Source organism: Corylus avellana, chromosome 2 (assembly GCF_965113065.1).
Source record: "Corylus avellana chromosome 2, dhCorAvel1.hap1.2, whole genome shotgun sequence".
Taxonomy (NCBI): Eukaryota; Viridiplantae; Streptophyta; class Magnoliopsida; order Fagales; family Betulaceae; genus Corylus; species Corylus avellana.
The window spans coordinates 13,980,537-14,007,503 of NC_142491.1; the positions used below are offsets into that span (position 1 = coordinate 13,980,537).

Below are 26,967 nucleotides of genomic sequence, written 5' to 3' on the forward strand. Positions count from 1 at the left end.
GAGAACTGAAGGAGTTTGGGAGAGGGAGGCGTGAGAGTTTGAGAAAAATGAGGGAGATGGAGGGTAAAACGGTTTAAGGGTAAAACGACGTCGTATGGTACAGTTTTAAAAGATTGTTCAACAAATGGTTAAAAAAAAAAATTGGTTAAAAATTTGTTCATAAAATTGTTCAAAAACTGGTTCAATTTTTTTTTTTTTAAAAAAAAAAAATGGTCAAAACATTGTTTAAAAAATACATTAATACTTCAATTATTGTTATAAGTAACACATTATTGAATCCAATGTCAATTACTTAACTTGATATTATATGAATCACATTATCATTATACATGAATAATTGATTAAGTATTTGAATTGTCATGTGATCATATGACTAGATACTTAATTATTGTATAACTTGTATTAGTATGAATTTGTATACTTATGTCATATTATATATATATAATTTATTATTATATAATCGTATGATTTAATAAGCAATTGACAGTGTGATATAATCATGTAAATTCTAATGATAATATATTAATATTTCAATTGTCGTTATAAGTAGCACATTGTTGAATCCAATATCAATTAATTAATTTGATATTATATGAATCACAATGTCATTGTGCATGATTAATTGATTAAGTATTTGAATTGTCATGCGGTCATATGATTAAGTACTTAATTATTATATAATTTGTATTGGTATGAATTTGTATACTTATAACATATTATATGTGTATAATTTGTTATTATATAATCATATGATTTAATGACCAATTGATAAAGTGATATAATCATGTAAATTCTATTAATAATACATAAACACTTCAATTATGGTTATAAGTAACACAATATTGAATGCAATGTCAATTACTTAATTTAATATTATATAAATCACATTGTCATTGTACATGAATAATTGATTAAGTATTGATATTATACATTTATATTATTCAATATGCATATAATATAATTAAAACCAATTATATATGTAGTCTAACAAGTCTAACGAGCGAGTCGAGTTGTGCTTTATACGAGCGTTAAATGAGCTAGGCTCACGAACCCCTATCGAGTTTTGTCGAGCGAGTCGGGCATGTATCACTTATTAATCGAGCGGGTTACTACAGTGCCGAGCTCGAGTTTAGGCCGAGCTTAGTTGAGCGGACATCTGGCGGGAGATAGACTAATTTATTTACAGTCCTAAATGAAAAGATGAAGGGGAAGAAATAGAATGTGGTTTTAGAAAATGGAAGATGAGAGAAGTAAGAATTGGGTGAGAATTGGAAAAGAAAGTCTAAACGTCATTTTTTTGTCTTTTTCCCATCTAACTTTTTTAAAAATTAATTATTGAATTTGTAGGACCCATATAGGTGAATGTGTAAATCCTACAAATCTAATGGTTAATTTTTCAAAAAGTTGATGTAAAATTTAATTTGATTAGACAAATAGCAGTTATTAATCGGAATTGATTAATAATGAGCCGTTAGACATACTTTAAACCATGCATTGTAACAAATGAGAGAAAACTTAATTGGAGCAGAGCTACTTTTGTAATATATCCAACAAACCTTCCATGGAAGCAGGCTTCAAGAAATGAGAAGTGACTGCGTCTCATTTTACATTGTAAACCTTTCCTCTATTGGAAAAACCTGCCCATTTACATATTGGCCTGCAGGCATAAAAGCTCAAAGCTGGAAGGTTTAGTGTTGTTTCAAGTTAGGCTGGGCAGCATCAATTTCTGGTCTGCAATCAGCCGTTCCACAAAAGCCCTAAACACAACTTAACACAGAATTAACATGTTATGACCAAAAGAGCACTTAAACGATCCTATTGGTTTGGGTTTTTTCTTTTCATTTTTTTAAGAACTAATCTAAGAATGGATTGAACCGACACTGCAATATGATATGATAATTGTAAAATAAAAATATAATTTATAACATTGCTCTAAGTTAAATTATGCACATTCTTGAACATGAACCAAAAGTGTAGAAACCAAAACTTTTTAGCTCAAAAGTCACAATTTTACTACAAGGCCTTGTAGATATCACGAATTTGACGCTAAATTATGAGGAAAATATCACAAAACCTCCGTAAACTTTCACTGGTTTTGATATTACCCCAAAGGTTTAAAAACTCACAATTAAATGTATCGAACTTTTAATTTCTTTACCCCATTCCGTTAAGATTTTTCGTTAAATCTTGTCACAATTTTCAAAATACCCATTTTTTTATAAATAAAAAATATTGCAAATGTGTTTTTTTTTAATATATATAAAAATAAATAAACGCTTGAATCTTTACAATTTTATTTTTTATAATTAAAAAATATGATACCCTTAATTAAGAGTCTTTGAACTTCAATGGGGTAATTTTAAAATGCGTTGAAATTCATGAGGTGTATAAAGTTTCTCCTAAATTTTATTAAAAAATTATGTGCATCTTACATGCTATTAACAAAAATAAACACATTATTTTTATAAATTAAGTTAAAAGAAGTTCCTTCAACCCAATTTAAATATTAGGGTTTAATATTATTCAATCGAATTAACTGGATAAGGTGAAGATCCTAGGGTTTAATATTGGGGATTGACTAGGTTAAGTCCTGCCAATCTTCTCATTTAACGTCGGCAACATCGAAACGGCAAAAAGACGGTTGTCGTTGGATTTTACCAGGGGCCTAAATTTAGTAATAATAAATAGCTAACAACGACAAGAACCCATTCAAGAAGAAGAATGTGGAAGATTTTCTTACGTATATGTTCGTCATACACAATCTTGCTGCATTGGTACGCTAGAATTATCTATTGAGTAAAATAGAAGAAAAAGCAATCCTGCAATCAGAGATCTATTTTATTTTATTTTTATTTTTTTTAATATAATTGTAGATAAACATTTGCCAAGGACATATGAGGGACCAATGAGGTGAGTTTTTGTCTATTTTTTTAGAAAACAATATCCATATAAGATTAGTAGAATACCAGGATAAGCCGTACCATTCCTTTAGGGTGAATATTATTATTTTTTTTTAAATATGAGGGACCAGTGGAGTGAGTTTTTATTTGTTTTTTTAGCAAATAATATCATTATAAGATTAGGAGAATACTAAGATGAACCGTAGTATTCCTCTTTTGAAAAAAAAAAAAAAATTGTTATAGTTTTCAAACTCATCTTCAATTCAGTTTTATGATCCCCGTTTATTGAAGCCAGCCTAACTTAGAAAATGACTCTCTCATGTTCTATTTTTGAAATTAGGGGGAAAATACAAGTATACAACATATATATTACAAAATGCCATTTTTCTACAAAATCTTCTCTTCCATAAATACTTTTTCTAAGAATCCAAATGAAGGGTAGTACCTTTTCATTAAAGTTATTTTAGAGAATAGTCATATCTACTCTATCTATGGTGAATTTCATATTATTAGTGCGGAATGCAAAGTTGGTCTAAAAAAGAGGGAAGCTGAAAATTGGGCGATTTTAGAAATGGAAATATGAAGGAGAAGAAATAGAATGTGGTTTTAGAAAAGGGAAGATGAGAGAAGGTTGGGATTGGGTGAGAATTGGAAGAGAAAATCTAAACGTCATTTTCTTGTCCTTCTCCCATCCAACTTTTTTAAAAATGAATTATTTAATCTGTAAGACCCATATAGGTAAATGTGTAAATCTTACGAATCTAATAGTTGATTTTTAAAAAAATTGGATGGAAAAATGATATGAGAAGGCAAATAACAGTTCTTGAATGAAAATGCTAAGTGTTCTTCTCGTGTCCTCCTAATTGTGATATGACTTCTAAAATTATCGTTAAATTTAAAATTATCCTTATTGACTTTTGATCTATTAGTGATTTTAAAAATTACATCACAGTTGAAAGAACACCAAAAAAACACTAGAAGAACACTTAACATTTCCCGTTCTTGAATGGGAATTGATTAATAATGAGCCATGTGACATGATGCTTCAAACCATGAGAGAACTTAACTGGAGCTGAGCTACTTTTGTAATACATCCAACAAAACTTCCATGGAAGCAGGCTTCAAGAAATGAGAAGTGTCTGGCATCACATTCTACATTGTAAACAACCTTTTCCAATAGGAAAAACCTGCCCATTTACATACTGGGCCTGCAGGCAAAGAAGCTCTAAGCTTGTTTCCAGTTAGGCTGGGCAGCATCTATTTCTGGCCTGCAATCAGCAGTTCCACAAAAGCACTAAATGCATGAATCTAATACAAAATTAACAGGATAAAATCAAAAGAGCAATTCATTATCAAACCATCCTATTGGTTAGATTTTTTCTTTTTTTTTTTTTTTTTTTTTTTTTTTTTTTAAGAACTGATCAAAGAATGAATTGAACAAACACTGTAATTAGATATAATAATTGTAAAATAAAAATAAAATTTCTAACATTACTCTAAGTTAAATTATGCACATTCTTGAACAGGAACTCTCCAGCATGGCCTAAGGCTCAAATTTTGTTTTGTTTTTTTGTTTTCTTTTTCCTGTATTTACTTTTTTTCATTTTCTCCCTAAGGAAATCAACTAAACCCCCGCTTATACATGTTTGGTGTGAACATATGACAATACAGAATGTACATCCAATCAAAACCTATACAAAGTTACAATATTTCATGGGCAGTCTTCCTGACGACTTCAAAAACAGCCATGGGGCTGCAATGCTTCCTGTAATTGAAAGAAGAAAAAAAAAATCCGCCATTTCCATTAGCATCAGGAACACCTACACCCGTCAGTCAAGAAAATAACTGCTAGTAGCATCTGGTGATTCACCAACTCGTGCTGCTTCGGCAATTCGAATCGCCATCATGGCTCTGTAAGTCGCTAAATCTGCATTCTCCATGAGAAACTGTGCCCTTTTACGTTTGCGAATGGCCAAGTCCATGTAGTTGTTTGCTGAGGCATTAGCTTCTTCAACTTTAAGCATGGCATTCTTTTCTTCAAAAGCATCTTGTTCAGCAGCAATTGCTGTACATCAATAGAAGATGGAAATACATTTGTTAACCACTCAAATGCTTAAGACATACTCACTAAAACACGATTTCGTTACCAAGTTTCAATGAGGTTTTTTCATCTTTACTAATCACAAACTTGCATCAAGAGATATTAGCAGGAAAGATTTAAACAAGATATCTAGAGTAATTCAACAGCTTAATGATAAGTGATTTGATTTAGAGTACTTCAACAGCTTATAATTAAGCTTAATAAAATTCAAAATTGAAGAAATTAAATAAATAAAACAAGCCAAAACAACTATAACAACCAAAACTAGACCAAATTCAAGAACGTGACAATGATGCCTTGCTATTTGTTTCCCTCTGATGATAAAAGAGTCCCGCAAGTCACCATGAAGTGTGTTGGACTATTGGATCATAGTTGATAATTGTAATTAAATTTCCAAAGCAATTGGTACACTCTTCAGTGAGACAATTTCTAACAATCAATTATACCTCAAAACGATTGAACAAATTCATTAACCAAAAGTTTCTTATACTGTTTTTCCTTAAATTTAGCCCTTTTTTTTTTATGAATCTTCAATTTAACAAACATCATAAAGTTAAGCATGCCAATTTATAACATAAAATTGCATACTTGCAAAACATTCTCAGCAGCATATATATCAAATAAATTAGTACCAACAAACACCTTGCAATGATAATTTAATTATAAACAAAAATTAATCCTCACTCAACACCCAAACTTTGTCTTTTCACCTCTATAGAAAGACAAATTTACGCAGGTACTGAAATGTTAAAATTGTATAACTTACCTTGCAAGACACTTGGTGGTTTGCCTCTTCCAAATTGGCTTGGCTGTCTTTTGAATGATCTCCTCTTCCGGAATAATGGCTTGGGGATCACCGGAGGCCTCTTTGCTTGATGACCCTATTGGAAACATCATCCACACTAATCAGATAACCAAGTGAACAGCAATTTAAAATATCATTACGAGCTTAAATTGGCATGTGTACACCACAGAGAGAGGACCTTAAGAAGAAAAATGGAAGAGCAAGTGTAGGACAAGCAAAGGGGCAGAGAATCTCTCTTGAATTACACTAATATAAGAATTCCAAATGCCCCTGCTTGACACACAATAAAATATCTTTCAGCTCTTCTAGATTTCTTGACTTGAAGAAAGTGAAAGCACTCAACTGGCTTATGCAACATCCATTCGCTACAGACTGGACCAAGTTCACGAAACCACACCAGTAAAGTAGATCAAAAGAACAACAGGACTTGAGTATATTTAACACTAAATTTCCCAAGAGCACATCTCAAATGAGGCATGCTGATAATATTGAAGATCTCACATGCCAGTTTCTCAACTAGCATGAACTTTTTATTTTCAAAAACGAATGGGCAGTTATGGTTAAGGTTCATCTTTTATCAAAGATTCTCCACTTTTATGTTCCTCATTTAAGCATTCCACAAAAAAAAAAAAAAAAAAAAAAAAAAAGGATAAAATAACTACATTCTGCCATCAGAAGCTCAACTTTGATCCAAGCCAAAAGTGAACCTTTGTTAGGATTACTACATAAATTTACATACTCCCCTCCCCCCAACAATAAGATAAAAGAGAGAGAGAGAGAGAGAGAGAGAGAGAGAGAGAAATACGAGCATAAGAAACATTGCCTTTAAGCAGCTGAAACATGATACAATTTACTTGGATATAGTTGCCAATATACACATTATAAGATTCTGCTATCATACAATAACACAACATTCTAGAACCATAGAACAGTACAAATAGAACCTCTTCTTCTAATACAAATGTAATATTCTTCTCATATCTAACAACAAACCGAATAACCCATGCCCAAAATAAATAACTTGGACAAGGCAAATGTGCCGAAGAAAACTAAAATTGAAAATATTGCCAGCATGAAATGAGATATTTGAAACATAATAGTGCTTTACCTGGAAAATCCTAACCAGCGCTGCTCGTTTTTGCTTCCGTTTCTTCATCCAGTAATTATACACGGCTTCTACTACTTCACTCCTACCCATATCTGGGCAAAGATTAGCAGCTGCCTTCTCATCAGGGAGATCATCTGGACTAAAATAATAAGCCTTCTCAAATGCATCAACCATCAACTCAAAAGTATTCTCAGAAACATGCTGATGAAGCTCAATCTCTGTAAAATTCTCCTTATTGAATTTCTCTAGCCACTTCTCATCTTCAGAATCCATGTCGTAGTTTGCAGTGCTCCTCGCCATAGCTCTAGACACCTCATCATCTTTGACAGAGATATATGAATCAGGTCTCAAAAAGGTAGTAGTATTGCCATACCAATAGTCTGAGACTTCAAGAACTCCAGGGACCGGGATGTGCTTAACAATTGGAGCCAGCATATTTCGATCTGAACATTCCTTGTAAAGATCCTTGAAAAATTGCCAGTCCTGTCGATTGGGAAACTCTAGCTTCCAACCATTATCCAAACTCCACGTTATTGCATGGGTGACTCGGTTGCAAGAACAGGGCCTCATAATTTTTTCAGCCTTTAGGGTACATCTTGTTAATCCATCTTTCTTGACTGCAAGAAGCCACTCCCTTGAAGCATAGACTTCTAACATGACATTAGCACCTTCTTCCCGGTAACATTTGTCTGCCTCAATGACCAATATATTTGCAGAGCAGCAAGATGAGTCTACATCCTGCCTTGATGCGAATAAAGTAGAACTGACATCTTTGATTTGTTTTGCAGAGCTCCTCTGAACTGAACTCCTTAGCTTACTATTAGACATCACAGAAGACAAAGGCATGCCACTTCTCCTATTACTGGCTGCATCCGAGGCTAAGGCAAGTGAAGGATTTCTAGCTCTCCTTCTCCTCAGTGAACTCCTCCTCTTCCGAATACCACGATAATTTAATGCATTCCTGTATTGCGTCCGACGGGCTAATTTCGAAGCTCTAACAGATGGGTGTAAGTGTGCCCTGTTCTCTGTACTAAGAACTTCATGTACCATGTTTTTGCATTCAGAAGGATCTACGACCGAGGTAATGCATTCAGACAGATCTCTCTCAGAAGGAATGCATACACGGTGTTCTTCGCTCTCGTCTTCTTCACTGTCGGTCAACATGTCACCATCTGTATCCCCATCAATCGAATTATTTACAACAAATGGCCTACACTGAAACCTCAGAAGCATCCTGTAATGCATGTACATAAAACACAGAGGAACTGCAGAAAAATCCACAGAAAACAAGGGTATATTCTGCATGGCCCCAAAAAAATTGCAGATCCCAGAGCCACTACTGATAGGAGGATCCTGAAAGAACATTCAAAACACAAAAACAAATAAACATAACATCATATTACAAAAAAGAAAAATAACATCATTCAATACAAATTCCAACCAATTTTACTCATATTACTATTTTTTTTTTTAAAAAAAAATTATAGTGTTAAATTTCAAATGTTCGGTTCATAATTCGACCCAAACTTCCACATTAACAAGAATGCAGTTACTTTTTTCATGAAAAATCCAAGTACTTATCTTTAAATTGAAGAACTAATTACCCAACAAAAAATGAAGTTACTTGTATATCATACCAGCAACTACTTACCCGAAAAAACTGAATTCCACACGAGTTGTAAACACCAGCAATCGGGTCCGAGCACAAGAACGAAGAAAGCTGAGTCAGGCTCAGCTCGGCCCTCCTCATGTAACTCAAAACCCAATACAAAAAACATCCTACGAACTCACCACCACCACAAACAACAAGCACCGGACGTGCCAGAGGCACCACCAACCCCCCACCACCACCATCAACCTTCCTTCGCTGCCGCCGAACGAATCGAATCCCATACATTCTATCCGAATCCCCAGAAGAAAACCTGCCACCACGTGGAACAACATATCTCTTCCTCTTCCTATTATACACAATCCCAAACAACTTGTCCACGCCATCGCTCACCTTCCTCGTACTTTTCCTCAGTGTCGGAACCTCTGTTTTGCGATCATCAGCACCTGCGTGGAATGCCGCGACTCTTTTGCCGCCACCGCTGGCCCAGGCAGGCTTCTTGCACCCGAGACCGTCTCCGTTCCCGGGGTTCTTCACAAGCTTGAACCAGTCGTCACCGGACTCCGGCCACAGTCGCCGCCCTGAACGGAGCACCCTGGCTCCGCCGTCCACGCCCTTCACCACCCCGAACACCCTCGTCGTCCGCCTCATCCCCACGGACGGCATTGCCACCCGGTTTCCGACCGAAAACTCGGCACGCCTCGTCGATCGACTCCTCCTCCCCCTCAACTCACCAAGTCCCCGTGTAAACCTCCGAGTCGACTCAGCCCCAAACACAAACCTGGACCCCGTCTCAGACTCCGACTCCGACCCTGACTTCTTAGCAAACACTGATTTCATAACCCAAAGAAAACGTGTACGAAATTCTCGGAAACCGAAACGCCTGTAGACTCGCCATTTTCTACGAGTTCCAGACTTGGACTGAACCGACTCGGATCCAGACCCAAATAGATATACAAATATCTTCTTACTATAACTTAAAAAGGCACAAAAAGAAAGAAAAAGAAAGCAATAATACCATAGCGATCAACTCAGATTCAGAAACAACGAGAGACAGAGAGAGACAGAGAGACAGACAGACAACGATAAATTAAGAAAATAAATAAATACGAAAAAAAAAAATTGAAAATCAAAAAGAAAAAAAAAAGAAGAAGAAATTAAACCTCAGAGAACAAGATCTAAAGCGCGCGCGAGAGAGAAAAGGGATCGGAGAGTTATGGGGGTTTCACGAGGTTCATGTGAGAGAGAGAGGGGGACTGAGGTGGCGCTGTGGGCTAGGGTTTATGAAAAAAACCACTAGGGGGCAGGGGAAAGGGTAACCACTAACAACTACGCCGACTAATAGGAGCCGTTAGATTGGAGGAAGGGACGGTTCGGATCGGTTCGGCCCGAAGTTTAGTTCGATGGCTCCAAAGACCCACCAAGAGAGCGTTTCAGCCTTTCAGGTTTATTAAAGAGCGACAGACAGACACAGAGAGGGAGAGAGAGAGAGTGGATATTTTAAGAATCGCAGAGGGGTCTATTTTTACGAAAAGACGAAAATGGGCTTCGTTTTGATGGTGGGAATAACGGGCGTGAGGGGTTTTTCGTCCGTCTAAAATCGGGCGGTAAAAGGGGGTTGTACAGTTGTAAATCTTGAAAGGGTAAAAGTAAAAACCAGAAAAGGTAGTGAATTCCACAACAACCTTCTCGTCTTTTTTTTCTTTTTTTTTTTTTTTTTTCAATGAATTGGATAACAACGTTACAACTTACAAAGGGAGGGAAAATATAAGTTCTTAAAAAAAAAAAAAAAAAAAAAAAGCCAATTATAGTATTTATCTTCATTTATTTGAACCAGCTGAGCTGGGAGTGAACATGATGCATGTTTTCACGTGTTAAATAGATATGTAATTCAATGTAAACAGCTAAATACAACAAAATAAAATCTTAATCATAAAATAGTTTCTTTCCATTTGAAATCTATTCAACAAAAAACCTTAATAAAAATAGCAGTATCTTTCATCTCAAAAAGTTTATTATTGAGCTAACGATCTCATCAAATAGTCGACCTTCTTTGATTTTCTATTTTTATAAAGAGAAATGTTATATATCACATTTTTATCTCACGATATTAGCGAAAAATCCCAACAAACATTTACATTTTAACAATGACTAATCCAATAGCTTGTTGAGATTACCAAGTCAACATTGTGATATAATTGTAAATAAAAGTGTTGTTTAATAACATCACTCTTTTATAAATCTTTCTTTTATTTTTCTTCTCGAGGTATCACACATAGCAACAAAAAATATATATGGAGGTATTAAATTCCAAAATTGTACAATCCAAATAAAAAAAAAAAAAAAGGAAAGGGATCCATATTGGGACGGTCTAAGGCTCCTTAGCTTTGTATTTTTCGCCATTCAAAGTCTTCCTCCAAACTCGGTTGGAAAAAATTTCTTCAACTTATTCTATAAAAATAACATGCGCCACTTTTCATGTAATAAACACATTTTTTTTTTTTTAATAACATGTAAAAACACACATGCTTTTTGAATAAAATTTCTTCCAACTTTATCCTTGTAATTAAAAAAAGCATGTACTTCTTAAACACATGTCATTTTTAAAGAATATGTTGGAAAAATTTTCTCCCACTCAGTTTAGAAGAAAACTCTGTCTTTTAAATTCATAAAAAGCTATACAATTTGCGTTTACATTTTTAAATAAAAAATAAGGAATAAAAATTGAGGAAAATACAACTACCTCCACAGAAGCATCTTCCAATTAGCACAACAGTATTTTAATAATAGCAAGAAAAATCATGGAAAGAGAAGAATGTATTATATATATATTTATTTATTTATTTATTGTGTTTCTCATGGAAGTCAAAAGTTGCAAAGGTATTTAAAAAAAAATTTTAAAAAAAAAATTAATTAAAAACAAAAATGCAAGGGTTAAAGACTACTTTAAAGCGGGAAAGCGTGGTCTAATAATATTCTACCCACTCTCATGCAAAGTCATGCCATTGTCACATCGCAAAGAAATAATTAAACACTCTCCTGCCCACTCATCTTTTCCAGACAAGATCTGGCAGCAAAGTGGCATAATTCCAACCATTTGTTGGAACACCGGTAGCAATTTAAAAAGTAAATGTAAAGAGTATTTATCGAATCTACCTGTCTCAACAAATAGGCGGGATATCTGAGACCTATTCGGCAGATGGATCATATAGGTTTTCTCATATTCGCTGCCCGGAATTCAAGCAATTTGTACAGCAAAATTGTTATCATCTATATAGGAATAGGAGTAGACCTCAAGAGTATTTGTGGAAAAATAAAAAGGGGACAAGAAACAACAAACATCAGAAACACAAGAAGTCTTAGATAACTGTAGAATGGAATTTCAACAAATGGAAACACATAAACGTAGAAACTCAATTGCATGTTGGTAAAGGTTTTTAGATATACAGTGGCCTGTGCTAACATCTAAAAGACTATAAACATTTGTCATTATCACTTTTCTTTGCTCCCTTTTGTAATCTAATTTTATATATATATATATAATTGAGAGTTACTTTTTGGTTTAAATATGGGTTCCTGAGTTATCTTCTGAATCAATAAAGTTTGTTCAGTTCATATTGATGGCAGGCACTTTTTTTTTTTTTTAAGGAACAATTATATAAAGGAAAAACAGAGGGCCTAGGTAAGTAATCAAAATTAGTACTAACAAGTTTCTTTCAAATGAACCATCTTGAAAATGCTCAAGCCATTTCTTGTCCACCAACTGTATTCCCTATGGATCTCCCAGAAGACAAGTATTTGAAGGTGCAATCCGTGGCAAAGTTCTATTTTTCTTCATATATCAACTGATATACCTATCGTCAACAAAACTCCCAACCAAAGAGGAAAAAACAAAACGGATTGCCTGGAATCTGGGTGCTGGGACATCCTTCAAGTACAATAATAAACAATAATGCAGGCATGAAGAGGACCGGGACCCGAGATCTAATAGGTCACACCTAAGAGATTGCAATGGTGGTTGGAGAAATTAAACAGACTCAAAATTATTTCATGATAAGTAAAAAAGAACCTATAGTATGTTTATCTATACAACATCTGAACCTATGACTTGTCCTAACCTCAGCCCACCAATTTGCAACCATAGTAAAAACCTAAAACTGCATACACATGCACTCCCGTGCATGGATCCACATGCTCACCTATAAACCCAATCATTTAGCACCACCAAATCAAGGTACAATTTTACTCTGAGAATTCCCCTTTCTCTTGTAAATGCCCTAACATAGAGTGCCACAATCCACAGTACATAAGTAGAGAAATGCAAGCATATTTGGCCTTCAAAAAGATTCCACGTTTTGTGTTCTATGTTTTATGGGCATCCAAGATATTAGGGTGGGAAGTCACATATTTACTGAGAATAATCTGTGGATTCATCAGGCATTCTCTTAAAATGATTAATAAGCTCAATGTAAGAGTAAAATTGAGCTGCTTTCGATCAAAATGAAATTAAACTTCCCATTAACTTACAGTATTGGAGTCCTCCCCTTCATGAAATTCCATGTAATGAATGATAATCTGTGGATTCATCAAGAATTCTCCTCAATCGATGATTAATTTAGTGTAAGAGAAAATTAAGTTGCTTCCATATGGTAAATAAAATTGATTTGAATTGAAATTAAACTTTGTCATTGACTTACAGCATTGGAGGAGTTCCCCTCTGATTAAATGCCATCAAACATGCAAATTTAAGCTGCTGTTACTTCAACTCTTGGTCCAATTTTCTTTAGTGACTGAAGGACAGCGAACCTTCTTTTCTTTTTCCTTTTCCTACTCATCTTCCTCACTGCACCACGCATTTCAAGGATGCTAACATAAATATGTGGCAAATTGATTATGTAGTTAACTGCAGAAGCATTTGAAATTTCAAAATACCAGGAAACAAAGAATTTAAAAGAAATTGAAACACACAATTGTTTCAGCAAGGAATATGCATGAGTCGTATATCTTCTGATGGCTTGAGACATATTAATAAAACCAAGTTTTCCAGTTTGGTTCAAAATAACGCCTTGCTGTATAGTTGGTTGGTCTGATAAATTTGGTGTTTTCTCAAGAATCAGCAACATCAACTATCACTGAACAGAGACCAAGTATAAACATGTCATCAAATGTAACAAACTAGGGAAAGCGTTAGCCACATCTGCGCTATCACTTTCAAATGACTAGTCAATTTGAAGCTTCTTTATAATCATTTGTAAAGATCAGTTTCACCTATCAAATAACCAATGTGGAACTTAGCACCCATAAATATCTTTCTATAAACCACCAAATCTAAGTGAGCAACTCATCTTCCTAATATGAGACCAAGATGTTATAAAATCTCCCACTTAAACCCCTAATGTATGCATCAGGGCCACGTCATGTGATGCTGTCAGTACCACATGGCATTAATAGGTGACTTTGATACCATTTAAATGACCAACGAAAAAGCGCTAGCCACCTATGCGCTATCGCCCCCAAAATGATTAGTCAATTTGAAGATTTCTTAGAACCACTTATAAAGACCAATTTCACCTAACAAGTAATTAATGTGGGACTTAGCACCCATGAGTATTTTTCTATAAACCACCCACTCTAAGTGAGCTACTCCTCTTCTCAATATGAGAACCGAGATGTTACATCAAAGATATGTTTCCTTCAAAGAGAGCTAGATGTGGTGTAACAATACAAATGGTATTACATGTACAAGCTTAAGCAAAGAGAAGATACTCGATAGTCTTTTCAAGAAAGTTTAACCAGAAAGATCGTAAATGTTTATTTTCTATTCTTCCTGGTAAAGGTTTTGAGATGGCCTGAACTAACGGCTAAGATTGCAGGTGGTTATGAGTTGTTTCAAGTGTTCAGAATGTATATCTACATTTGCAGTCAAAAAATCTATCTACATCCAGCTTTACTTAATTCTTGCAGTTTCTTAGAATAAAGAAATAAATTTTTTGAAAGTACAACTAACATATTTATCACAACATACAAGTAGCCAGCTTTGGCATCAGTTCAGCTCTGAGGCCCAATCTCAAATTTCAATAATATTATCAGCAAGATAATCAAGAAATTGAAAACATTTGGTCAAAAAATTTCATGTATTTACTGAATTAAGTCAAGATCAAAAGAACTACAAACTCCATGGAAGGATTTTCAGTAAAATATAAATGAATAACCTATTCTTTTAATTAGTCTCTCCAAACAAAATAAAGAAGAAATGGAGAGAGATGGTATTGCAGGACTAGAATTAAATTTTTTATGAGAACACTTTTCAAGATAAAGTAGCTGGCCTTATAATTTAAATGTTTCCTCTTTGAAATGTTCCCCCACCTGATTGAATTCTGATATGCCTTGAGTTTTCTAGTAAAGCTTAGTCTCCGTGCTCAGTTTAGGGATCTCAACCTGGTTTCCCATGGAGGATATTGCACCTTTATAAGAGAAAACTCTCCTCTGTTTCACAACCTTTGAAGAATTTGCTATTATAAGGCCAGGAATTTACTCCACAAGAGGAAGGTGGAGCAGGAGGGTAGGAGAAATTTTTTGCACAATAGATATCTGATTAGATTTAATAAATTTATTCTTAATTTATACCACATGCGGCTACAACTTCTTCTACTCAAAAGAAAATCTACATTACACGTGAGCTTTAGAAGGAAAATAGGTAGTAATTTATCTAAAATATTTGTTTGGCCCCCACAAGTTTTAGAAGGAAAATAGGAAATAAATCAATATATTTTATTTACAAGTTTGTTTGGCCTCTGCAAAAAGTCTACCCCAACAATTGAAAGAGATACTAAACTTGGGGATTGAAAGAATTCCCTCCCAGCCCAACTGCTACAATCTTTGTTAAGGCTTGTTTTTACTACCAGTTAAATGTCAATAAGCACATACTATAAGCAAGAGAGATTTAGTGATGTTTTAGGCCAGTAGTAGTCAGAAATTTGGATTCTCAACAGGCTGATGGCATTATAATGGGTATGGTGCAGCTTTGATACAAACAATAAGTATGAAAAGACTCTAAGAAATGGGATCAAAAGAAGAAAATTAAAGAGAGAGAAAGAGAAAGAGAGACTAAAATCCTGGATTTCCCCAGCACTAACGTTAGGGAGAAAAGGCAGACCTTTTGGGCAAACTTTGAAGTCACAGTCTTAAAGAGACTTTTATTTTTATAATTGTATTCTACTCTAATCCTTAGACAGTCTCAATATCAGTTACAGTCATAGCCTAATATAACTTCTGTAAATATGAGTGTACACACATCACAGTCGTAGTCCTGGCAAAAACTTAATGGGAGGATATGCTTTGTTATTTTGTCTTTAACCAAATCACTTCTTTTTTTCTTTTTTTTTTTGATAAGTAAAAATCACTTCTTCTTTTCTTCATTATTTATATCCTTCAATATCCATCATTCCTGACCTCCTAACCCTTTTTGATAGACAAATACACAAGTCACACACTTGTGGAGAGAGATGCCCGTTTGGTCCAAAAGTTAGCATATTTTTAACAAACCTAAACTCAATATCAATTCAACATTTCAACATAAATAACTTTGAAAATTTTTTACCTCACAACAAATTTAAGTAAAAATATTTATAAAGGTGCAAACATGCTAACAGAAAGAGACAATAATGGAAACTGTATCACTCTAATGTAACGAAAAAATGGCCGGCTATCATAACATAAATAATACATACTTTAAAAACAGAACATAACAAAATAAATTCAATTAATATTATAATATATAGTCCAAAGGAATGCGACTAAGGAAACAAATAAATGACCCTAAACTCATGTATGCAGGCGCTAGCATAGGTCCATTTCATGTATACCCTATGCCAGCCTGACAATATTACCCAAAAACATAGGCTTCAATATCAAAAGTTTCAGCCATATATGATGAATCTTAGGAGCTAGACTTTCATTTTATCTTTTTCTACCTAATAAAAAATTAAATACCTATGACAAGAAAGAGTAAGGTCTTCCAAAGGCCAGAACTAGTAGAATGAAATTCTTCTGCTAAAATCCAAGAAGTCTACAAGAGAAGGGATCATCACTTCACACGGTTATCTTAATAACTCATACCTCCATTCATATAAATTATATGGTCTCAACAATGCTGAAATCCTCTCCCTGAGTGCTAGTAGTTATCAAAAGATTGGCTCATTACCAGAACAATGCCAAATCACTATGATACAATGCATGATCCATATTGTTGAGGAGATTTTAATCAAATTGTTATGGTGGGTTACACAGCAGGTGCAGCCTTCACATAGCAAAACTTCCCCTAGCATGGGTTGAGCTCAAAGACCTCCCACTTAGTTAAAGGGGAAGGTAACAATCTGCTACAAGGACAAATGGTAATATTGATCAATCTTAGAGCCCTTATGCTTCAATAGCTAGATGAAAATTGACGATTATCTTCTTCAGAAACTGATATGACCAATGTTCTTCAAGTTTAGTATTTTTTATGTTCCCTTAAGAAAGACCAGCTAAATGTGACAAATATCCAAACTCCCTTTCGACAAATTTCATAGATGTACAAATGATAACAATAACCTTATAATCTCATTATTTTCTTTGAGAACCTCTATAGTGCAACTCCCAAGGAAGTAATACATTTTATAAACCAAGATAACAAAATAAGACTAAATTCTGTAGGTTTATTTCTTGCTAGGTAAATATATAACTCACCACCTGCATGGGAATGCACCCATGAATTCACCTTTCACCCCCTCTGTGAGGAGGAGATGCCATTTGATCCTGGGACCATTGGCTACATTCTCTAGGTTTATTGACAAAACAATTGTGTACGCTCAACCACAAGAAGAATCTGGTCCCTAGAAGCAACATGGTCATGCAATAACTTGCTGAGGATAAGAAAAACCTATATTAACAAACTCCCAGTATAGGCCAAATATTGAAAAAAGAATGAAGAATAATACTTTGTTCCTTTCACTTTTTAGTTTTACCTTTTTTTGGTCCGCCAGAAGGATTAAAATCCAAAATTCGATAACAATCCAACAACACTAAAAGCTATTCTATGATGGTTTTGGCAAAAATGAAGCAACAAATATTTGCTACATTTGGATTCTCGGCCCAATTAGTAGGGATCCAGACCAGATGCAGTATGCCTAGGCAAATGCAGCAAACTGTGCTAGATCAGCTAAATGATTCTGTGGAAAAGATCTCCAATGAGCAATATTCACTGCCTTACTATTGTCAAGAAACTTTTCACCATATATATCTGCATCACTATCAGGACGCATAGAAACAAGAAACACTCTTGATTATAGCCCACCTCCAGCAAAACAAAACACCTAATTGGCCACCCCATTTTAACTAAAGAAGGAAAGTAGGAAAATCTATTGATAAACACATGTGGTACAAGTATTGGATGTGAAAATTAAAAGCTACCCATTTTTCGATGGCAGTGGAAAGAAAAATTGTACTTCTCTCTTAGACATAGCAGCAACTCTCTCCCAAAAATGACAGAAACCCTTGCCATACAATGACTGACCTAAAAGACGATTCAATCATCTAATTTTAGGTTTATGCATCAACTAATCACGTTAAAAAAAATAAAAAAATAAAATCCACCATGCTTATCACAAGAAGCAAACTTGGTTAGTCCCATAAACCATCACATGGGTTTTCACCAATGACAAGGATCAACTACAAAACAGATTGTCCAAACCAATGTTTTCAAGGACCACTGTAACTCACAGTTATCAAATCAACAAACATACGCAGTATGAGCAATTTTCAATCATAGATTTTCACACCCAATAGACCAAAACTCGAACCCTCTTAAACTAGAATCCTAACAGAGCCGACATTCTAAGCAATTGAATAACACAAAGCTCATGCAAATATTATTTATCAATTCAACATCAAACGAAAGCAACAAAATTACTTAAGGAATCGTCAAAGGGTCTACCTCAAGCTTCAATTGAAAAGGTCATGTAAGCACTCCAATGAGCCTGCAAAATATCAAACCCATGTTTCAGAAACAACGCCGGTCAAAATTGAACAAGCATTGGCCTGTTTAGTTGGACTGAACCCTGTAAAAAAGGTGGGGAATTTGCAGGGAATTGGCGTGTGCTGAGGGCAACAAGAGTCCTCTTGGGACAGAGATAACAACCCAATAGACTTCGTGTCCCGAATTTCAGAATAGATAGAAGAGAATGCAATTTAAGAAAAGAATAAATAAATAAATAAAGGGAATTATGCAGGCCTGATTAGGGCCTCAAAGAATCAGGCCCGAAGAAACAAGCAAAACTCAAACATAATAATATACTATTTACATGTTCTTGTAGCACATGGGACAGATTAATTTTACAGTGACAATCATTATTAAATTTTGAAGATTAATTTATATATTTTATATTAATGATAATTTTTATTGTCATATAAAAAAAAAAAACTAAGCATTTGTGAGTAACCACATATATCTAGCATTTCTCATATATATTTGTACATATTTGAGCTGAAATTATTTAACTTTATAGGTAATGTCATAATTTGGAGATAAAGTGATAAAATATTAAACTATTCTTTTTAATTTTTTTTTAGTAATTAAACAACTAATTATTAGAATTGATTTAGGGTGTGAACGAAAATTTAGTTTATTTTATTTATACGAAAAATGAATAATTTGATGGAACAATGCATTTGTATTATTGGAATATTGGTTTAAGTGTTCATTTTGGTTCATTTTAGGATTAATTATGAGGCTTAAAGTGTAGATAATTGGAGATTTTGGTTTCTAGAATTGTGTCATTAAAGAATTATTTCTGAATGTGTGATTATAATTGCGTTTACGAGTCCCCAAGAGGTAGCTCAATCGACTGGGACCATGCTTAAATAAAGCGGAGGTCACTAATTCGAATCTCCTTCCTTCCTCTTGTGCGAACATGTCAAAAAAAAATTGCATTTACGTGCTCACAAGGCAAGTAGAATTTTTAATCTGATTTTCACTCACCCAATTGCAAAATTTGAAATAAAACATGTTTGGTTTTTAGTGTGGTGGCAAATTCAATGTCAAACCATTGTATATGGGTTATATAATGTTTATTTTTTTAGAATTAAGGGTTAAGTTGGCTTGCCCCTAAAGTGAGCCTAACTTTGATATCAATTGAAAATATATAGATTCGCCCTAATCATTTTCTTTTAGTGGAAGGCATGCCCCAAAAGTGGGTTTTTTTTTTTTTTTTTTTTTTTTGAAAAAAAAAAAAAAAGAGTTATTGAAAAGTTTCTGCTTCGTTCTTAAAATTTTTATGCAAATTTTCTTTTATGCTTTCTTGAATTTTGGTATTTACGCATGTAATGTCTGGATTAAAATTTGATAACTTTGCTAATATGGATTTTGTGATAAGATTGAGATATTTGTGTGCTTTATTAAGAATTAGGGCCTATATTTTTCAATTGGTATCAAAGTTAGGCTTACTTTGTTAGGTTAATTGATCTCCTCCGGCTTTGTGCATGACCAACTCTATCATATGAGATTTTAAAAATTCAATAATTTCCCTTCAACCCTCTATAGTGCTTCCAGTTTCTTTTCTTTTTTTTTGCTTGAGGATCATACATATTAGCTATTGCTCAATCAAGTCTTTCATTCCTCCATGTGAATGTAGTCCCTTTAATCCTAAATCACATAATTGACATTCCTCCAAAACTCTTTTAAACATCTCTATTTTTCCTTTTTAGTCTCGATGTTCAACTATATTTCTCTGCCATTACCAATAAGCCTCTTCAAAGATTGAGCACAAAGCCAAACACCATGTTGCTTGCTCGATTCATCACCCTTTCAGTGCATATTCAATGTAAATATGATCTAGCAGTGTTAGTTATAGTGACATGAAAGTTAATTATAAAAAGAAGTCAGCTTAATATTAAGTTAGTTTCAATTAATTAGAATGAACGTATATCATTCAATTGATTCATTGTATAATATTCACTCAATACAAGAGAAACAACTTTCTCCCCAAACCACTCTCTCATCTTGGCTACACTTTATCCTTGTTTTCATCCTTTGTTCATCCCTGTTGTCCATTTCCATGTGTGATTCACATGGAAATATTTTTGGAGGCTTGGAGAGTTGAAGAGAAGAGAAACATGGCAGGTAGCCATCCTAGCACCAGGATGAGTGACTAATTCTGTAATAGGGCATTGATGTAGGCCTTTTCAAGTAACAATAGTTTAATTATATTTTAATTTGGGTTTTTCTATATGTATGATGGTTGTATAACTATGAGAGTTGATCTTAATGTTTATATTCAATCATTATGAAATTCTTCTTTTGTCTTACAAAGTTTTTTATATGAATGATTGTTATACAACGGTTTTAATTGACATACGATCTTAGATAGGCCATGCATAGGAAAAACGGATTGTACTACACCATAGTTTGGTGTAATTTAGGTAGACAGTTCGTACCAACCGAAGATGGGTTATACTATTCCCTTGATTGTGTGTAGCCTATTAAGGAATTAGATAGTCCATTCCTAGAGAAGACGGATCGTACCGCATCTTAGTAGTTAGGTGAACGGTTGGTGAAAACCGAAGATAGATTATACTTATTTTTTAATGATGGTATTTTCTTGACCATTCGAGTGAAACAAGCCCTATATCATGCATAATATGAATTTCTCTTATTAATTTATGATTAATCATTGTTATGCGGTTAGTGGTGAAATCAACTCCCTATTCTATTTCTCATTACTTTTTATCTTTACTTTTACTTTTTTAAATTTACTTTTCAAACAAAAACAAATTAAATCTCTTTTAAATTAAGTTAGATTTAATCTTGCAAAGCTTGATAACAACACACGCGCAGTCCTTGAGGTTCGACACCCTCAATATAGCCTTATCCTACAAGGATTCGTTCTACTGCGAGTAGTTATTTTTATTATTGATATTTTTTGACACAAAAAGACCACACCAATTCTTATATCACAGCATATACTATATCTATATTGCATCCATGATAAATTGTTACCGCATAATGCTGCATGTAATTTATAAACAACTAAGTTCACCATCTAATAACTTATAGATCATGTGCATTTTTACTAAGTAGTCGAACTTATCATTTTATTATTTCCCCACCATTATGTATATTTGAGATGTTTAGCTAGTTTAGCTGAAGATAGACTTGGGGATGCATCCAGTCATTATGCGGGACTTGTTTTGAATCATTTTTTTAGGAGTTGAACCATGTCTGGCTTAAGTCCATGTGGGACGCTGGTGGTACTATTTGTCAGGAAATCCTCAAGATTGTCTTTATGTTGCATTTAGTTAAGTGTAGGCTATAATTTTATTCAGGACAATTAGGAGTAATACGTATTATATTTCAATTACTGGTCTCTAACAGCTACATTTGGAGAATTAATCTATGTTATGATGTTTTCAGGTTCACTATGGTTGTTATAATGGTGGTTTTAAATTATTGTTAACTATGACCCTTAGCCAAAGTATTTCGTTGTAGACTCTCTTCGGAGAGAATGAAATCCCTTAGTGTTGTTTCCCGTGCAATAAAGCTGTGAGACGAACCATGAAATCAATTACCAATTAATTGATTTCATTGGGGCATTACAAAAAGGTTACAAATTACTTGATCTATCCTCTATTCTTGGTTATGATAAACTATCAACTACATATAAAGCCTTTTGTTTGTTAGTTTCCTCTACGTATGAACCATAGTTTTTTCATAAAGTCGATCGATACATGTTTGTTAGTTTATAAGATTTATCTATAAAGTCGATCAATACATGTTTGTTAATATCATTTTTTTTTTCTTTTTGGAGGGAAGCATGATACTTTCATTAAAAATCAAGGACGAACATGATTGAGAGATTGAATGAGAATTGCTTTCGCCAATCTATGAGCTGCTTCGTTTACCTCTTTTGTCTTGATTAGAAGTTTGTTTAATTTCTTTCTATGTTTTTCTTCGCCAAGAGTTTGTTTAATTTCTTTCTATGTTTTTCTTGTCTTGACTTTGTTTAATTTCTTTTTATTTTTTTCTTGTCTTGACTCGCATATTGGTTATAGTACTGTTTATGTGAATACTTGGTATCATGAAAAACGATGGTGTGGGTCATGTAAATTTGATGTTAATTTTTAAAGAAGTTGGATGGGAAAACTGGACAAGGAAATAACAAATAACAGTTCTCTTATTTATTTAGTCCATAAACGTAGGACATTTGTAAACCTTTTATTTTCAAAGTGATGTGTCTTTTAAAATTACAATTAGATTTAAAATAGATGAAATAAAAGTCTTACTTCTAGCATTATTCACCTCACATAACATCTTAGCTTAGGTCTTATTTAGTTTTGTTTCTAGACTACCAGAAATATCATGCTCTATTCATATTTTGAGCCAATTTATGGACATTCCAAGGCAGCCTCATATGGATGTTACATTCCGAGTTCTTAGATATCTCAAGACATCTCATGGTGAAGGTCTATTATACTCATCATCATCTGATATGCATCTTAAAGCTTTTTGCGACTCTAATTGGGTAGGATGCCATGATAGACATGGGTCAATTACTGGGTTTTATGTTTTCATGGGAAACTCTTTGATATTCTGGAAATAAAAGAAGCAACACATTGTATCACGCTTATCTGCAGAAGCTGAGTACCGTTCTGTGGAAGCCATCAATTGCGAAATCACTTGGATGTTTAGTTACTTCATGATCTTTATGTTCTACACCATCAAGCAGCTATGTTATTTTGTGATAGTCAAGCTGCTATACATATAGCTGCCAATCCAGTATATCACGAACGCATTAAACATATCGAAATAGACTATCATTTGGTAAGAGAGAAAATTCAAGAAAAGATTATTCGCACACTTCATGTAAAATCTCAACATCAGCTTGCTGATCTTTTTACCAAAGTTCTAGGTTACCAAAGCTCTTAATGCAAGGACCCATATAAAGCCATCCTTATAGCCAGAAAACATCATTTTTATAGATTCCTACACACCATAAAACCTTGAGAAAATGGTCACTCTTGTGAGGCTTTATTATTTCGATTTTTTAATCATAAGAAATCCTTAGAAGACAGAAACCAAAAATAATTCACAAATAAAATGTACATAAACTAGTAAAGAGAAACTTATAGAAGAATAAGAATTTGAAAAAAAGATTACCCCTTCCAGAAAATAATATTCACTATTATAGTATTTTGAAGATTCAAATTTACATGATTAAGATTATCAATACTAGTATCTACTGATGGAAAATGCTGAAATTTAAAAGGACAAGAAAGATATTCATACAACAAAGAAATTTGAGGGGAAAAAAGATGTTTAGAAGGATTGAGAATTTGTACAAGAAATTGACAAACATATAAAGCTTCAGAATTCATGATTATAGTGTAGAGGATTGAGCATGCCTAAATGTTGCGGGTAAGGGAAGGGGGAATAAGAGGATAGAGCTTGATCAAAGATGGAAATAAAGAAACTTACATCAATAACTTATACGTTTTAGCATAGCCCTCAAGCACCGAGGTCTCACGAAGAGAATGATGAAGAAGTTCATAGCCTATTTCCCAGAATGTATTCCAATAATTTGGATGCAGTGCCAGGTATTTTTATCTTAATTGCACTTATTTCTTTGTGGGTTGGCTGAAGTGTGGGATAAAGGGCCATACGTTTTTAAATCCGATCGATAAAAGTTTGTTAGTTTATAAGATTTATCTATAATTTTTGGCATTAATTATTTGCAACATACAGTTAATATCATTTTTTTTTTCTTTTTGAAGGGAAGCATGATACTTTCATTAAAATCAAGGACGAACATGATCGAGAAATTGAATGAGAACTTATTAGAAATGCATTATTATAACTGCTTTAGAATGCATTATTAGAGTGTAGAAGCATACAATTAATTTCCTTTGACAAAAACTTTTGTTTAAGATTCAAATTGAGGAAGCGCCGCTTAGGAGGAGGGGGAGAACAACCTTCGATCTCCCCCTCCTCCCCTCATCCTTTGTTGCCTCCCCTCCCCCTCTTGACCTTGTGAGCTAGACTATTTACCTGATGCTCCCTAGCTCTTTGTGCGGTGTTTTTTTTTTTTTTTTTTCTCCCCTCCTTTGTTATGTTTTTTTTTAGCCCCTCCCCTTCTACCCTTGAGCTCAACTCCGCTTAGTCATTTTTCGGATCTGGCTTGGCTCTTAGATCAGATTGGTCAAAGCCCGACCTAAAGTCCCCCGTCAGACCCACGTCGACTCACGCTCTTCCTCCTGGCTCTCCGGCTCTGTTCGTGTCCATCACCACCTTGTGTTGCTTTTTGGAAACCTCGCTCTGAGGCCCACTTTTTCTATCGGCGTCGCTTTCTGTTTTGTGGTTTTTTGGCATTTGTCTCATTTTCCATGTTTTTCTTTTTCCAATTTTTTTCCCTATTCGTTCTCTGCATGTATTTTTCTATTTTCTTGTGGTTTTTGTTCATGTCTTTTGTTGCTTGTAATAAGGCTATGTCATCTCTCCTGATCTGCCCGCTTGATGATCTGTGGGGTATTTGTTTTTGGTCTAGACCCTTGGGTTGTGGATGTGAATGTTGTCCTGATTTTTGTGTCGAGGAGGATGAGTTTCGGCATGCGAGTATTCTGTTCTAAGGCTGAGGAATAAGAGCTATCTATGCATTAAATTGAGTCTGTCTGGTGCAGATCTGTTGTTACAGATGAAGACTAGTCATGAGTTAGCGGTTGTTGATGTCATAGATATATCTTGAATGTTAGATTGTAATGTCTGTATCTATGACATTTGTAACCTTGTAGATTTTTACTCTGTATTGTAGAGCTTATGCTCGCGATCTTTTCATCAATGAAACTGAATGATTTCCTCCTTAAAAAAAGAAAAGAAAAAAAAAGAATGTAGAAGCATACTTGAATGTTGCGGGTGAGGGAGGGGATAAGACGATAGAGATTGATCACAAACGGAGAGAAAGAAACTTGGTGACATTGAGAACTTATATGTTGTAGCATAACTCTCAAGCACTGAGATTTCACGAAGAGATTGATGAAGCAGTTCATAGCCTTTTTCCCAGAGTGTATTCCAAGATATTGGATGCGATGCTCAGGTGTTTTTATCTTTATCGCACTAACTTTCTTCGTGGGTTGGCCGAAATGTGGGATGTAGGCAAGAACTAGGTAAGGCTTTGGGGACATTAGTCCCCCAAAATTTTAAAATTACCCTAAAATTTCATGTTTTTTATGTAATAAGCCCCCCCACAATTTTAAAATTACCCTTAAATTTTAAACTTTTTTCATTTATGTCCCCCACACTTTAATGTCTCGCCCCTGGATGTAGGGCCATACTTTCCTAAATCCGATCGATACATGTTTGTTAGTTTATACGATTTATCTATAATTTTGGCATTAATTCTTTGCAACATGTAGTTAATATCATTTTTTTTTTCTTTTTGAAAGAAGTATGATACTTTCATTAAAAATCTAGGACGAAGATGATGAAGAGATTGAATGAGAATTACTTTCGTCAATCTATGATATGCTTTGTTTGCCTTTTTTTCTTGAGTAGAAATTTGTGAGTTTGTTTAATAGCATTTTTTTTATCCGATAAAAGGATAAAATGGTCCAAAGGATAGCATAATTTAACATTATCATCTTTTAGAAAAAATGATTAATTCGAAACTTTTCTCCCCTTTTCGAACAAAGTTTATTTAAAAAACAAAAAATAAAAGGAAAAGCCGAGGTGGAAAACAAATTAGCTTTTTTTCATTCATTCTTTTGTTTTTCGTTTCATAATAAAGTATTAACAGGAAATTTAAAATTATTTTTATTTTTATTTTATATGATAATATTTTTGTTAAAAAAAATATCTCGTTGAAAAAGTGTTAACAAACACAACAATATTTGCCATTGCGCCGCCCATCTAAAAAGTGAGTCTTTGCTACCAAAAATTGTTTAACACGTGCAAGGGAGCGAGGGGTGGGTGAGATCTTGAGGATTATTCTTGTCCTCTCGAATTCAAAAAAAATAAAAGAAACTCCTACTCCAATTATTCTGATTCTCATATTTTGGTATTATTTTATAGTTCAAATTCTTCTCTCTCTATCATTAAATATATAAAAATACGAGAAAACCTTTTATCAGGACCATCCTGATAACACCCTTTTTACAGCCCTCAATCAATAATTGACATATAAACAAAAGCATAAAAAGTACACATAAATAAGTTGGACTAAAATACACTAGATTTTAGGGTGATAAAATCTCTAAATGGTTAACCTTCCACCTCTAGGTTTTATTTTTGAATCTAAAACCAAATTTTGAGGCATTAGAAACAGGTTTTAAGCATTAAAAACAGGTTTTAGGACATTAGAAACATGTTTTGAGGCATCAGAAACAGATTTTTAGAAATTAGAAACAGGTTTTGAAGCATTA

General features: G+C 34.0%; 1 protein-coding gene and 1 long non-coding RNA gene across 2 annotated transcripts; both read right to left on the bottom strand.

Annotated features, from left to right (window-relative positions):
• Positions 1–4,329: 4,329 nt before the first annotated feature.
• On the bottom strand, positions 4,330–10,228 carry LOC132178040 (Enhancer of polycomb-like transcription factor protein). Its single transcript, XM_059590507.2, has 4 exons — positions 8,566–10,228; positions 6,915–8,267; positions 5,768–5,882; positions 4,330–4,965 (listed from the first exon to the last, which is right to left on the bottom strand). Exons 1-4 carry the CDS (start codon positions 9,361–9,363, stop codon positions 4,730–4,732), a joined length of 2,502 nt encoding a protein of 833 aa, XP_059446490.2. The 5' UTR covers positions 9,364–10,228; the 3' UTR covers positions 4,330–4,729.
• A 2,610-nt stretch (positions 10,229–12,838) lies between these two features.
• Positions 12,839–18,778, bottom strand: LOC132178036 (uncharacterized). The gene is made up of 3 exons (XR_009439806.2): positions 18,497–18,778; positions 13,221–13,366; positions 12,839–13,098 (listed from the first exon to the last, which is right to left on the bottom strand). It is a non-coding gene; the product is annotated as an uncharacterized LOC132178036 (long non-coding RNA).
• Between the last annotated feature and the right edge of the window lie 8,189 nt (positions 18,779–26,967).

What these genes read in the sequence shown, in the direction of transcription:
- LOC132178040 (XM_059590507.2), bottom strand. Translation starts at nt 9,363, where the DNA reads ATGAAATCAGTGTTTGCTAAGAAGTCAGGGTCGGAGTCGGAGTCTGAG. An exon ending in GTGGAATTCAGTTTTTTCGG is followed by an intron (nt 8,268 to 8,565) that starts GTAAGTAGTTGC and finishes ATGTTCTTTCAG; the next exon opens with GATCCTCCTATCAGTAGTGG. An exon ending in CGCTGGTTAGGATTTTCCAG is followed by an intron (nt 5,883 to 6,914) that starts GTAAAGCACTAT and finishes TGTTTCCAATAG; the next exon opens with GGTCATCAAGCAAAGAGGCC.